The sequence below is a fragment of the Anopheles arabiensis genome, chromosome 2, assembly GCF_016920715.1.
Source record: "Anopheles arabiensis isolate DONGOLA chromosome 2, AaraD3, whole genome shotgun sequence".
In the NCBI taxonomy this organism is placed as follows: domain Eukaryota; kingdom Metazoa; phylum Arthropoda; class Insecta; order Diptera; family Culicidae; genus Anopheles; species Anopheles arabiensis.
The window spans coordinates 49,545,581-49,559,764 of record NC_053517.1 but is presented as its reverse complement, the minus strand read 5'-3'; the positions used below and the strand labels follow the sequence as shown (position 1 = coordinate 49,559,764).

The following is a 14,184-nucleotide window of genomic DNA, read 5'->3' as shown; positions in this document are numbered from 1 at the left end:
ACTCAGTTCGCTTTTTTAAATAAAATACAACAAAAATACATATTTTAATTATTTACATTATTTCCTGTTATTTTTTCGCGACACGTCCTCGACACAACGATGGTAATCAACAATCTCCATCCTGATGGTAATTGGTTCACAGTTGTTTTTAGTTCAGAAGTCCTGGCCAACAGCAGAGTCTATTTCTAGAACTGTCATCATTTTAGAACATCCATTTTCCCAAAGAAAAAACGCAGATTACAGGTATCAAAGCAACACACACGCACGATAATGCTTTTCCTGAGAAGAATTGCAATGTTTTACTTGGTGAAAAGTGATTAAACGGCTTTAGCTTACGATAAAACGTTCAGCCAGCGATTAGATTTTGAGGTAACGGTAGCAAAAGCTTGATTCGCAGTCAACACCGGCCCCACGGTGCCTCGTTTTACGGGCGACAACTGGTACTGGTTTCGCGACAGAGGACACTTGTGAAAAACGTTGTAAATAATGGTCTCCAACAAGGCACAGACGAGCGAAGGTAACAAACGTGTCAGCAATCAGATGGCAAATCGACCGCGGTTCAAACCGGCCATGGCCAAGCAGTACAATCCGATGAGCAATATGCGGAACATGAACGCTATGTTCAACGCCAATCAGCTCGGTGACGATCCCGGTTTCGTGGACTTCAACGATGATTCGATCACCGCCGCACCGAACGGCACAGGTGGCCCAAATGCAGCAGGGGCGGCCACCTCCAACGGGCTGGAAGGTGGAGGAATCAAAAACGGCCCCTTCGCAAACGGCAATCGACGGATGAATCCGCCGATGAAGCGTCCCATGAAGAACGGCGGTATGCCAGGCATGCGGAATCGCATGAACGGTGGGGAGCCAATGGAATGCCCAGCTGGGGCCCTCCGATGCCGCCGCCAAACATGTTCCCCGGTCCACCGTCGGCCGGTCGCCGCGGACCCATGAATCCACCGCCGATACCGCCGCCCGTGCCACCGGCTCATTTCCGCAGCGGTCCGGGTATGCGTATGCGGGGCCCACAAAATGGAAGATTTGGTGCGGGTGGTCCGCCCGGGCCGATGTCGCTAATGAACCGACCGCTACCTCCTCCGATTCCACCGATGGCCGGTCGACCGATGCCCCCACCGATGGGGCGTATGATGCCGCCGCCACTGCGCCACGGCGGCCTGGATGGTCCGATGCGTCGCAACATGAACGGCGGTGGCATGCATGCACGGGGCATGGGAGGAAAGATGGGACCATTTCCACGCAACGGTATGCCACCCGGCGGTGGAGTGGGAGTGGGTCCGAACGGTAAACGCGCCCGGCCGAAACCGACCCAGCCACCGAACAGAGAAGAGTATCCGCTGGATAAGCCATGGGTAACCGAGGAAATTAAAGCCGAACATGATAAGAAGGCTGATCTGGCGAACCGGTTGAAAGGGCACAGAGACGATGAGCTTTTCGCACAATTTAAAGTGCAGCGGGATAAGTTCGTTAAAATGTACGAAGCAGCTCGGCTTGAATACATTGGCAAGCATCCGGAACAGGTAAGTTTGGGAAGTGTATGTACCGATAGTGTGTAGCGTGTATTTAAACGTACCTCAGGATTACCTTTACTAATATGCACTATGCCTTTAGTAGTCCCCTTGCACATACAATAATTAATTTGCCCTTTCTAGGCTACTAATCGTTGCGCTACCGTTGCAATAATATAGCCCATATAGAGAGCAAACAGATTACTTACCAGTGAAAAGTCGCACAAGCAATTGAAAACACATTTTACTCACGATTGTTCATTACAGGACGTAGATAAAATCTTGACCGCGCCTGCCTGTAAAAAGGCACGTACCGAAAATGTAGAAAAATCAAACGCGCCCACAGTGTCCGCAGATAGTACTGCTAAAACAGAGGGACCTACTAGCAGCACTTCTACCACTGATCCCACTGACCCACTGGCCAAGAGTGACACAAACGGTAGTGCTTCTTCCGCTACTATCGACAGTTGCACTTCTAATACAACAAATGCATCTTCTGCTACTGCTACCACAGCTTCTTCTGACACCAATGATACCACTGAATCGGCAGCAGCAGAACCGCAAGCCTGTCCGGTTGCTGCTCCCGTCGAAAACAGCGCAATCGTTTAGTAAGACGATGGTGTGTTGTAATCCTTATGGTAAAGCGTAGATGAAACTTAACGATCCGTTTTTGCGATTGATGAAGAAAGCAAGTATAATCCTGTAGATCGATAGAGAGAAAAAGAGTAAAAAAACAATTATTGAACTTTTAGCATTTTCTGTCCTGAATGAAACGAATGAAAAGGATAAGGTCGCAGGCTGGGAGTATAGAGAGATACCTTGAACACATGTAAAGCAACACAGAGCAGAGTTTTGTGTTTGATGATCGTTGCACAATGTTTTTTAACCGTTAGACTGACAGCCAAACCCGAAACCAAGTATGAACACAACAATAACTATATAAAGACCCATCATTGCGAGGACAAGCTATTTATGCCGTGATCGGTAGCGCTGTACTCATCGGCATCAGATCAGCAGAGTTCATCTTTGTATTGTACTGTTACACGCGTTTGCATATTCAGCACACTATAGCAGATATAACATTAGTCATGATGCAGGAACCAATAGAATAATTTCCCTCGTATGCAGCAACAATTATAACCTAGAGAAGAATAGATCCCACCAAACGTATAAACATTTAACAGAAGCCGCAGACGGTCTCATAGCATCACTATGCCACAATAGCTAGCTTCAGTCAAACGAACGTCAGACGCACGCAAGATAATCGAAAACTGTTACACAGATGTATCCTTATGACAATTGCCAAGTAATACGAATTTTAAAACGAGCGAAAACACTCCGCGTTGATCTCCTTCCTGTCATCAGCGCAGTGTAGTAGTACAGGCGCAATGATTGCTTGAAATGGAATTGGAACTGTAACTATGAGGAATATCATCATCTATAAACATTACCGAACGTTACATGTCATCACACAAGTCCCTTAACTTTGTAACGGTTTGTAGCAAAAATATATATAAAAAATAATACATAGATTATCAGAACCATTACACCGTGCATGCTATTGTCGTGAGTCAGAATCAGGCAGGCGTTAGGCGGTAATGTATCGTTTTAGCAAAATTTAATGTACGTACGCGTAACGTATCATCAAACACCCCGTTAGCCAATATGAAAAGAAAATCAAGGTACAGTACCCGGTGGATGTACCCGACTGAACTGGAAACATAAACTCTGTAGCTCTGTTGTCCGTGTAGTATGCCTGGGATCCTATAGTTTGTTAATGCATAATAGCAAGTACTGTACGAAAAATATGCATTTGATTTGAACGCTCCCTGGACATGCGCTAAACCCCGTTTCAGAAAGGCAAACAAATACACATAAAGCTAACAATCAATACTATGTAATAGCATGAGAACGCTAGAGGATGCGAGTATTTAAAATATAACAATGGTAATTTAAAATTAGAACGATGTAACGATTCATTCGATGGCTTTCTTTACGATATTGGTTTACCGCGCAACTGATCGTAGTATATGAGTAGTTTCGATGGTCTCATTGGTTTGGAAGTAGAATGGCATACACAGTTATGTGAAATGTTGGTGGGCAGCTAGACATTTTGCTTAGTTCAAATTAGGGAGCGTGCACGTTGGCGTTTCGTGGATCAATATATTTTAAATTATTCTCTGTCTTCTTCTGTTAAGTCCTGATCGGTTAAATTTAAATGCAATATCACGATTATTATTATCACAACGAAACAGAAGCGTATAAACGACGAAATGTTAGAAACTCTAAGGCGTGACTTAAAGAAGACGTAAGTGCATAACTTTTGTGTGGTGAGCTTTGCAGCACAATATTGCTTTACATTATGAATGATATTATGAATCACATGTACGATTACTAGTCTAGTTTGTTTCGTATCGGTAATGCGATGTAGCAAGTTCGAGAAAAGTAACTGCTCTGCGTTGCTGTCCTTTAGTTCGTGTAGAAGAAGTTACATTTTTGTTAATGTGAGCAGAATTACTATAATTGATAGCGTTATGTTTTACCGTAGACGATCCATGAGCGTGTAGCAGAACGTTTGAAAACAACATATAAAAACGTATAGTTTGCGTAAAATAACGAACGGTTTCAGTTTACTGTTTCTTTGTAATTATTTTTATTGTTTCAACATATCTGATGTTTTCAGTTGTCATATCGGTTGGCATTTTAGCTTTTCGTTTATTTGATTTGGTTTTTATATCACTTTATTTTACGTGTCCATAGTTTTATGTTAGTGTAGCTGTCTGCAACCAGTTGCACATATTATTTATTTAGTGGAGTAATACACAACCAAGCAGCAACATCCACCTGCTGCATCTTCTCAGGATAACATTATTTTTCTCTTTCTTTATGATAAATTAGGCAAAGTATAATAAAATTTACGTATCCTTCAAAGGCAGGTAAACAGTGTGTAAAAATATTGCAACTAACGACGCAGTGTGATATAATTCAACCAATGTGCATACTTACATTTTCGCATCATTTTCCGTTGAACAGAAATAAAGGGAGTATATTTCGCCAACTTGCAAATAAAATTTCTAGTTTTTGTTTAACAAGGCGCACACTTTTACTGCTTCTCGAAAATGTTACCGTATAGTGTTGGTCTATTTGTGACACGCACTGTAGCAAACTCACGTGCTCGTCTACCACCCCAAGGACTCATTCCGCGCGCGCCTTTCCATCGGAATCTCAATGCACGCAGCACACGCGACGCGCGTTGTATGCGTGCGTACGCGGCTCACATCGTATGATTCGCGTTGCTGTGGAGATGATAGCACTACTACTACTGTCGTACCAGCACCGGCACTGGACCAACGGCACAGTGGATGAAAACACAGATTTAGCCACATCATAGCATTTTTGGGATTCCCAATTTATGTGCTATTTAGTAATTAATTTTCGCACTCATTCACTTTCCATGAAAGACGCTGTGTTTATTTGCAGCGAGCTACTGAAAGTTAAAACATATTTAAAACTCAATAATTTTACAGTGTTTTCAGTGCATAACTATTTCGACCACTGTGCGGTGGAACCGAGCAGCGGCGTCTTCTCGGCACTACTCAGCCCGGGTGGACCGATCGGAAAAGCATTCACAAGTTTGCCGACGGGAAGGAAACAACGTGTGTCCGACTGGTGTGGTGTGTTCACGCTGTTCTTCATAGTTCCTTCTCGAAACGCCTTCCTTTCGTTTCGTTGTAAAAGTGTCAACCGGGAGCCGTTCCCAGTGAATTCAAAATTCAATCCCTACGCCGTTTGCTCTGCACCCTGACATCGTACAAAATGTCCAGCCCGTAAGTTGACGCCGTTCGATGCGCGAACTATACCGACACCCGGAGCCGGAAAGGGCACCTTCGCTTGCCCCCTGTGCAAGTCATCGTCATGACGCGTCGATCGCACACCGCCGCCACCATTCTTCTTCTGTCAGTCGACGCACTTTGCTTTTCTCTGTGTGTGATTATTTGCAGAAGTTTTACGAACAAGCTTTGCTTTCGGTTCTTGGATGACCCGAGCTGTAAACAAACGCAATGCTGATTATGGAACCGAAATGGTGTTTCCCTTCATTTGGATAGCCGATCGGCAGAAATAATGCCGTCGGCGTTCACCTTTCTTCTCCCCCTTCGTTTAGTTTGAAAGGCTTTTGTGACGCAGGTTGAAAGTGACCTTCCCTCCTAGTTTGAAGTTTGTTGATGTATTCTGTTTGCCTTTTTTCTGAAGATACCGCAAACGATGGCAACAAATACACGGGTGATATGCACACATGGGACTTCTTATCTCCTCACTTCCGTGACTAGTGTCGCGAACGATTGTGCTTGAGATTTCACGTCACTGAATCGATTGTTAAACGATGATGATCACCATCATCAGGCACGTCAAGTTTTTCATGCACGACCGTGGCCGTGGCGCCCCAGCCTATTTGACGCTGGCAGTAATGGTCGGTCGCCGCCGTGTTCCATACACGAATGATTCATCACAATCGTGCGGCGGCGTGTTGTGATCAGCAGTAGCAAAAGCATCCAAGCATGCCTGTAGGCAAGGTCACCTTAAGAAGGGGGGCTGTGTTAGATCTGCCAAACCAAAAGACCTTCTGCACGATGGCAACAAAAACAATCGACGGATTAGCGAGCAAACGCCGCATGTGTTGTTGGAGCTTGCATAATGGTCTATCAGCGATTGGTGGTCTACAGAATACGTGCCGGATCGTGCCGTGTGCCCTATGACCTCTGGCAACAAAAATGTGTGCGATTTGGTGGTTTCGATTTAATTGATGGGCTCGTTGCTGGGGGGGAAACGTTGGCATAAGTGCGTTTTAATGACGATGGCTGTATGCGCTGTTTTTTGCATTCCAGGAAAGCTGATATTGCACTGATCGGTTTGGCCGTGATGGGACAAAACTTGATCCTCAACATGGATTCGAAGGGTTTTGTCGTGTGCGCCTACAATCGTACTGTGGATAAGGTGAGTAGTTTATTTTTAATATTATTTATATTATATCGTTTAATTTCATTATCGATTGGGTAATGCAGTTCCTCCTAAATCCATTGCAGTTCTCGGTGGTATTCAGTTATTGTTTCCTCTCAGCTTCTTTCACGCTCTTGCTCTCTCTCTTTTGGTTCAATACTTTCGGCTTTCGGTTTTATGCAACAGATGCTATACACAAGTTATGTCACGCGATTGTACAATCTTTAACTTTCACCTGCAACGGATTAACTGGAGCGTGTGTGCTTGTATAAAGCATGAAGCTCATTATCTACGATATTTTACAACAACCATTTAATATTATACTTGATACTTGATTGAGTAGTTTGAAGTTATATTGTTTATTGGAGGCTACCCCGTGCGACCGTCGAAATCACGTGATCTCTTTGAATCAGCAACCACCGTTACACGTGAAGGTGTTGCTTCCCTATTCTAACGTAGTCCTTCTCATAACATTGAAATGACCCCACTAGAGTTAGCGCACAGTGCAAAACGCACATACAGCTGACCCTTCACCGCATTGCGTTCGACCACCGCTCACTTTACCGGTAATAACGTAAATGGGTCGAACGCGAGCACTGTGCGCTAATATTGATACTCACATAGATCGCAGTTGGCCCTTCGTGGCGTGATTTACGACATCCCCAGTTAATTGCATTGCTTTCTTTTCATCTCCCTTCTAGGTGACCCATTTTCTGGAGAATGAAGCCAAAGGTACCAACATCATCGGTGCCACCTCCCTGCAGGATATGGTGAACAAGCTGAAGAAACCGCGCAAGATCATGATGCTAGTTAAAGGTGAGCGGGAAGAGAGGGACGCTGGTTGGTTCGTTCAATTGCCGCAGCATAGCAGCCTCGACCAAAGTAAAGTCATTTGTAGGTTGACGAAAACCAAGCCGTGGCACCAACGAGTTCGTACTGTGGGATGGATTGGAAACGTGCGCATAAGAGATTAACGTACTCATATTCCCAGCGATAAGCTCAAGACAGCTCCCAATACTATGTTGGCGTGTTGGGAGGAAAGACTAACGTAAAGCCAATGGGTGCAGCGCAAGGCAATAAGTGAAAGCCTCCTCCGGTGGGGGGCTGACCTTTTATGTTACACCTACCACTACTGCTGCCACTGCCGTTCTTGCTCACTGACTGCGTCCGTGAGCGTTGATCTTGAAATCTCGTCAAGTGTCGTGGGTAACGACGAGGAGAAGGAAACAATCGTTGCACACGCAACGACACCTAATAAGCCGCGGGAAGGAAAGAGACTGATTATCTACCTCGGAGTGACCTCTACTTTGCCCCTACACACACACACACACACACACACACACACAGACGCATAGACCCCTCATTCACTGGTTCACGATTCGCATGTTCTAGATCGCCCGGGTCTCACGTGACTTGTGGCGATCGATTGCCTTCTGGTGACCGGCGAGCGAGTTTCGTTTTTGCTAACTGGTTACACCTCTGTTTCTTCTTTGTTTTTGCAGCCGGCAGTGCGGTCGATGATTTCATTAACCAGCTGCTTCCGTTGATCGAAAAGGGCGATGTGATCATTGACGGCGGTAACTCGGAACACCAGGACTCGGCACGCCGTTATGAGGAGCTGAAGGCCAAGGGCATCCTGTACGTCGGCTCGGGTGTTAGCGGTGGAGAGGAAGGTGCTCGCTATGGACCTTCCCTAATGCCCGGTGGACACCCGGACGCTTGGCCGTTGATTAAGGATATCTTCCAGGTTGGGTAAATCTTGTTGTGTTTAAACTGACTGTTTTTTTTTAAACGCTTGTCACGTTTCTCGCGATAGGCTATTTGCGCCAAATCAAACGGCGATCCGTGCTGCGAATGGGTCGGCGAAGGCGGTGCTGGACACTTCGTGAAGATGGTGCACAACGGCATCGAGTACGGAGACATGCAGCTGATCTGCGAAGCGTACCATCTGATGCTGGCGCTTGGCATGACCCAGAAGGAGATGGCGCAGGAGTTCGACGAGTGGAACAAGGGCGTGCTGGACTCGTTCTTGATCGAGATCACCCGGGATATTCTGAACTATCGCGACGATGAGGGATACTTGCTGGAGCGTATCCGTGACACGGCCGGCCAGAAGGGCACGGGCAAGTGGACGGCGATTGCCGCCCTGCACCATGGCGTCCCGGTGACGCTAATTGGCGAAGCGGTCTTCTCCCGCTGCCTGTCGGCGCTGAAGGAGGAGCGTGCTCGGGCCAGCAAACAGCTCGCTGGGCCCAGCACGAAAGCGTCCGTCGCGGACCGCAAGCAATTCCTCACGCACATCCGCAACGCGCTGTACTGCGCAAAGATTGTATCGTACGCGCAAGGATTCATGTTGCTGCGCGAGGCGGCCAACGAGTACAAGTGGAACTTGAACTACGGTGGCATTGCGCTGATGTGGCGCGGCGGTTGCATCATTCGCAGCGTCTTCCTCGGCAACATTCGGGACGCGTTTGTGCGCAATCCGCAGCTGTCGAATCTGCTGCTGGATGATTTCTTCAAGAAGGCCATGATGGACAACCAGCAGTCGTGGCGTGAGGTGGTTAGCCAGGCAGTACTGTGGGGCGTGCCGGTGCCGGCTCTGTCAGCTGCGTTGGCATTCTTCGACGGTTACCGCTCGGAACGGCTGCCGGCAAATCTGCTCCAGGCACAGCGTGACTACTTCGGTGCGCATACCTACGAGCTGCTCGGCAAGGAGGGCAAATTTGTTCATACCAACTGGACCGGCAAGGGTGGCAATGTGTCCGCCAGTACTTATCTGGCCTAAGACCCTGTGCCTCCCGGTTTGATTGGCACTCACCATTCCATCATCGCAGAATCACAATCTACTTTTTATCCCCTTTCCGGAAACAGTGTTTGGCATTGTTTGGCATTTGCTCATTGATTTCGTCAGTACACGTATATGCGGTGCAGCAGTTATTTATTGTTGATATTTTTGTACTCTGTTTTCCTTGTAATAAAAAAAAGTTTAACACGAATATTGTGCCATTTTCTGGACTAGAATTTCCATCACAACTTATTTTGAATGATTATACTTTAAGATTGTAGAATTCAAATAATACATTTTTTTATATTAATGAACTTGTCCGGTTTGTTCAGCAGATGGTAGTAAAAATTGAGCAAGAAAAAAATAGTTTGCAAAAATCCCAACTGAATATTTGAATGCATTACGCGCTGCGCGCTCTAGCGGCAATTAATGGAAGCATTCAAATTTAGCTCAATGCAATTGCCCAGTTCTACCCAAACCTTTTCATTTTGGATGGAAAATATCAAACGAATAAGAGCGTTTATTGTCTGCGGTACATTTTATTTTAAAAAAGACACAAAAAACACAAACAATAATTTAAAAATTATTTGTCAAACGCTGTCAAATATCGCTAGCGAAATGTCATTAGAATAACGTCAAACTATGCGCAATGGGCTGTGCGGCCAGTAACGTGATTTGTTTTGATTTGTATTGCGTCAAAGATACCGCATATTTATCAACACAAACATTCAGCAGCGCCAGCCAGAGCGATTCGATCCGATTTGCAAGCTCACTCCGATAACAAACGCGCTGTGTATGGCCGGAGCTGGACACAAGATGAAGGTACTATCGCTCTACAAGCAGCTACTGCGTGCGTCGCAAAAGTTTGATTCGTACAACTATCGGTAAGTACCGTGCAAGCCCAGGGCGACAGAACTGCGCTATCTCGGTCACATTTTACCGATTACGATATGGATTTTTTTCACAGTATGTACGCACTACGTCGGATTCGTGATGCATTTAGAGAGAACAGAGCACTAACCGATAATGCTGCCATTGCCAGCGAGCTATCGTACGCACAGAAGAATCTAGAAATTATCAAACGACAGGTAAGTGTGAGCGATAGTTTGTGGAACGGTTTGAGGTTATGACAGCGGTGCGCCCCGGAATAAATAGCCAATATGATGTAATAATGGCACAGCTTGTTGTGAAGCTAAACAATTGTATGCCGGGTGGTTTACAACCGGAGCGCTGCTTTGTAATGTGTAATAAGTACTTTTTTCCTCTTCCTCTTTTTATACGATATATTATCCCGTGACATCTTTAGACCGTAATTGGACAACTGTATGGCGCACCGGATAAGCTGGTAATAGAGAAGTGAAATCTCGTCAATATGTAACACATTCGGTTCGGACCGCTCGATTGCACTGAAGTACACTCCGGCAGTACGTTTGTTTGCTTTTGTTGAAGCAAAATTAGAAAAGGCAAAGAAACTAGGCATTTGAGCATAGGTAATTGTTTGCTTTCTTTGTGTTTAGAATGGTGTTCGATGCCGTAAAAGTAAGACCGCATTCATCCTGTTTATAGTCACAAAGCATGTTAATGGAATATTGCGAACGCCATGTAATTACAAAATCGAAGGGATAAAGGTAGGAAAAAAGGAAGTCAAAATCGAAAATGTACTACCGTTTACATTTCGTGTATTAATTACTATCGTTGAACATAGTTTTGTTTGAATACAATGGAATGAAAGATACACTATACTGAGGTTGTTATTTCAATTTATTGCTTCTGGTAGATTTATGAATAACATATTTTTTTGGCTGCTTAAATACGATTGAAAAATATATGTTTTTACTAAGGAGAAGAAGCATATAATATTTTTTGCTCTGATATATCACCTCTACAATCTGTTTAACAGTTCCCCCTTTAATTACATTTTTATCCTTTTCCATTCTATTACATCGAACGTAGTGCACCAGACATTTAAAAAATATATATATTTCGTATAAAATATTTTACCCGTCAGCTCGTCTACTAATGCATGCCATCTCGAACGATACGTAATGAAAGACTGAATTGGGAAGACATTTTAGTCAATTTTAAAGACTAATATGGCATTAGTGCGTCCTCATGCAAAACAACCTCCTAACGTTCTATCGTGACTGGTCTGGCGTTTCAGGGGGAAGCACCTTGTACGGGTTTAGAATGCCGTTCGGATCGAGCAGTTGCTTCATCTGATGCATCAATCGGAGCGGTTCCGTCTGTTTCGAGTAGTGCAGGTACTTGCGCTTGAGAAATCCGATCCCATGCTCTGCGCTAACGCTTCCGCGCAGCTTGGAAGTGTATTCGTACACGAACGGTTCTAGCAGACCGTAAATTTCCGGTGTAAAGCGTGCACAGGACACGTTGAGGTGCAGGTTCGAATCGCCAATGTGTCCGTATCCGGTAACGTTTATGGCCAGATCGCCGACACGCTCACGGACCGCTAGCACGATATCGTAGAACTGGTCTAAGGGCAGCGAAATATCGTACTTGAAGCAATAGCCATCGCTCAGCAAACTGTCCGCAATCTGTTCGCGTAGTTTCCAAATGTTCTGTAAAAAGAGGATCATGTGAAGAGTTATTAATATTGAAGGGAGGGAGAGAGAAAATTATTTCTCTTTTGATGCATGATTTGAACACAAATTCCCCTTCAATATAAAACATCCAGTAAATAATATAAACTTTTTACAAATAGTTGTGAGCTCTCTCACAAAATGGTGTGCACGATCATCTTGTTATCAGTATTTTAGATAAGACGACATCACCTGTTCATGCACCCTTCGCTAAAGGTATCCGCATGTTTATATTTGTTAAGTGTTCGCGTAAGATAAAATGGAGACTAATGTTTGAAATTGATGTGGCGGTGGAGTTTGAGATTTCTTTTTCAGATTTTTTTGTTTAACCCAGTCGCGATTTTGAAAAATAGGACAAACAATTGTCACCCATTTTTTATTATGTTTTATTTTATATTTAACCCATGTTTTAATTAAATTGTAGTTTAAATGCACAAAAAAGTACACAAACTAAAATAATAATTTAAAAATCCTATAAGGACCGCTCGAACACTGCTCGGGCAAAACTTCAAAGAACCGCTCACCTAGCCCAACAACTGTGGGCAAAATTGTAAAGGGGTTAAGCTTTCTTACAACTTTGTCACCATATCGAATAATGGAAACTCATAAACGAGCTCATAAACGTTATTTGCTGAGAATTGTTTCAATCATAAAAAACTTAATAATTTTAACTCAATAATCACAGTGGCTCTATTCGATAGCCACGCCGGTTGCTACAAGGCCGGAATGGTTCGATTTCCTTAGGGGCGCAGGCAAAATTTTGAAGCAGAAGGCCTAATTTAAATAATTCATGAATTGTAATTCTTGTTTGCTAAAAGACAACATTTGTATTTATTTTTCTTCTTTTCTTTTTATTGACAAAAAAAATCCAAATGTTTTCTATTTATAATTAACAGTTTTTTTGGATTTTCCTCGTGGTTGGCTCGTTTGACGATTGACTAAATGGTTGTATTTATTGTCATGTATGGTCCCATGTGTAAAAATTATGGAGATAGCATAGACATTTTTTCAGATATGATCACCATAAGAGTTGAAAAGCCACAGTTTGAACTCCATAAGAGTGCCAAAAATAATGAGATGCTTGTATACAAACCTTTGCGGTTGTTCTTCATTCGTATTTAAATTAATTATGTATAATGTATGTATAATTAATGTATTATGTATAAGCGAGGTAGATTAGATAGGTTGAATGATTCTAAATGATAGATTATTGAATTGTATAAGAGTTAGGTACCATTTTCAATCCTTATCAAATCAACTATTGCATATTTCTAAAAATTTATTGTAGTTTTATTTTTACTTTAACGGTATTAAATCACTGTTTAACTTGTATGCGTTCGAAAGTTCAAAGTAATATCTTAAAAATATTAAAAATCTGTAGGTCAGCAACGATCATTTTCAATTACAACTCTATCTTTTCATTACGGTTATTATCAAATTTGTGTTTGTAAAGGTGCAAAATTGTTATGAATAAAAAAAACCACTAAGATTAACAAAGTCTCAATTTACACGTCTGAGACAACCTCTTGATAATGTCTTCGAATAGAATGGTTAGGATGTACTCTTAGGGCACATTACATGCATGTCTTGATTTGATTTGATGATTTGGTCCTTACACAAACTTGAACAAAAAAAAACAGTGATCGTGTTTACCGAAATGCGAACGAGTTTACCTTCATTTTGGTCGAGTCATTCGTAACCGTGCCATCCTGCACCAGGCCCTTTTCCATTGTCTGCTCCAGAAAGCGGGCGAGCTTCTCTTCGTCGTGTCCTGCATCGCTCCCTGACGTTTCGATTGAGCATGTAGAAGGGATACTTATCGATCGGCGACCTACCGAATGAATTGTGCAGTTGCGCACGAACAAGCATTAACATCAGAACCAATATTTCAACATCCTGCCGGTTCAGTTTAGTTCTTACTGTAGTCCGAAAAATCGTGTACAACTGTCCAACGATGCAGCATCGATCATTTCGCATGAGGAGAGAACCTCGCCGAGGCCACGTTTGGCGGCCAGGAAGGTGCGCTTTACATCGTCGTAGCTGTGCAGCCCCAGAAAGGCGACGTTGACGGAACGAGAAGCGGTGGGACAGAACATAGACAGTCGGGTGATGATGCCAAGCGTACCCTCCGATCCGATAAAAAGATGTTTTAGATGATATCCGGTATTATCCTTCTTGAAGTTAGACATCAGATCAAGGACACGTCCCTCGGCCGTTACCTTGTGGCGGATGGTGATGGAAAATGGATGGTCATTTTTGAAACACAATTTAAATGAGTCAA

The 14,184-nt window shown here is 43.7% G+C and overlaps 4 protein-coding genes across 5 annotated transcripts in view; 3 read left to right on the top strand and 1 right to left on the bottom strand.

Annotated features, from left to right (window-relative positions):
- The first annotated feature begins 193 nt into the window (after positions 1–193).
- LOC120906551 (DNA-binding protein K10-like) lies at positions 194–4,584 on the top strand. The gene is given in 3 exon segments (XM_040318312.1): positions 194–780; positions 783–1,538; positions 1,794–4,584. Coding segments are annotated over 3 exon segments (1,392 nt in total). The 5' UTR covers positions 194–486; the 3' UTR covers positions 2,136–4,584.
- A 532-nt stretch (positions 4,585–5,116) lies between these two features.
- On the top strand, positions 5,117–9,517 carry LOC120906537 (6-phosphogluconate dehydrogenase, decarboxylating). Of its 2 annotated transcripts, XM_040318303.1 has the most exons (5): positions 5,117–5,353; positions 6,410–6,518; positions 7,223–7,337; positions 8,024–8,268; positions 8,338–9,306. In XM_040318303.1, exons 1-5 carry the CDS (start codon positions 5,343–5,345, stop codon positions 9,304–9,306), a joined length of 1,449 nt encoding a protein of 482 aa, XP_040174237.1. In that variant the 5' UTR covers positions 5,117–5,342. The 2 variants fall into 2 exon arrangements, with proteins under 2 accessions (XP_040174237.1, XP_040174233.1); XM_040318299.1 differs by lacking the exon at positions 5,117–5,353 and having other exon boundaries at positions 6,387–6,518; positions 8,338–9,517.
- A 473-nt stretch (positions 9,518–9,990) lies between these two features.
- On the top strand, positions 9,991–11,043 carry LOC120898519 (LYR motif-containing protein 4). The gene is made up of 3 exons (XM_040304476.1): positions 9,991–10,190; positions 10,274–10,394; positions 10,613–11,043. The coding sequence occupies exons 1-3, from the start codon at positions 10,102–10,104 to the stop codon at positions 10,664–10,666; spliced, it is 264 nt and encodes an 87-aa protein (XP_040160410.1). The 5' UTR covers positions 9,991–10,101; the 3' UTR covers positions 10,667–11,043.
- LOC120898518 (D-2-hydroxyglutarate dehydrogenase, mitochondrial) overlaps positions 10,966–14,184 on the bottom strand; it is a 42,544-nt gene continuing 39,325 nt past the window's right edge. Inside the window, 4 exon segments of the mRNA XM_040304475.1 lie at positions 10,966–11,882; positions 13,577–13,699; positions 13,701–13,734; positions 13,824–14,122. Coding sequence (XP_040160409.1) covers positions 11,442–11,882; positions 13,577–13,699; positions 13,701–13,734; positions 13,824–14,122 — 897 coding nt within the window. The 3' untranslated portion in view covers positions 10,966–11,441.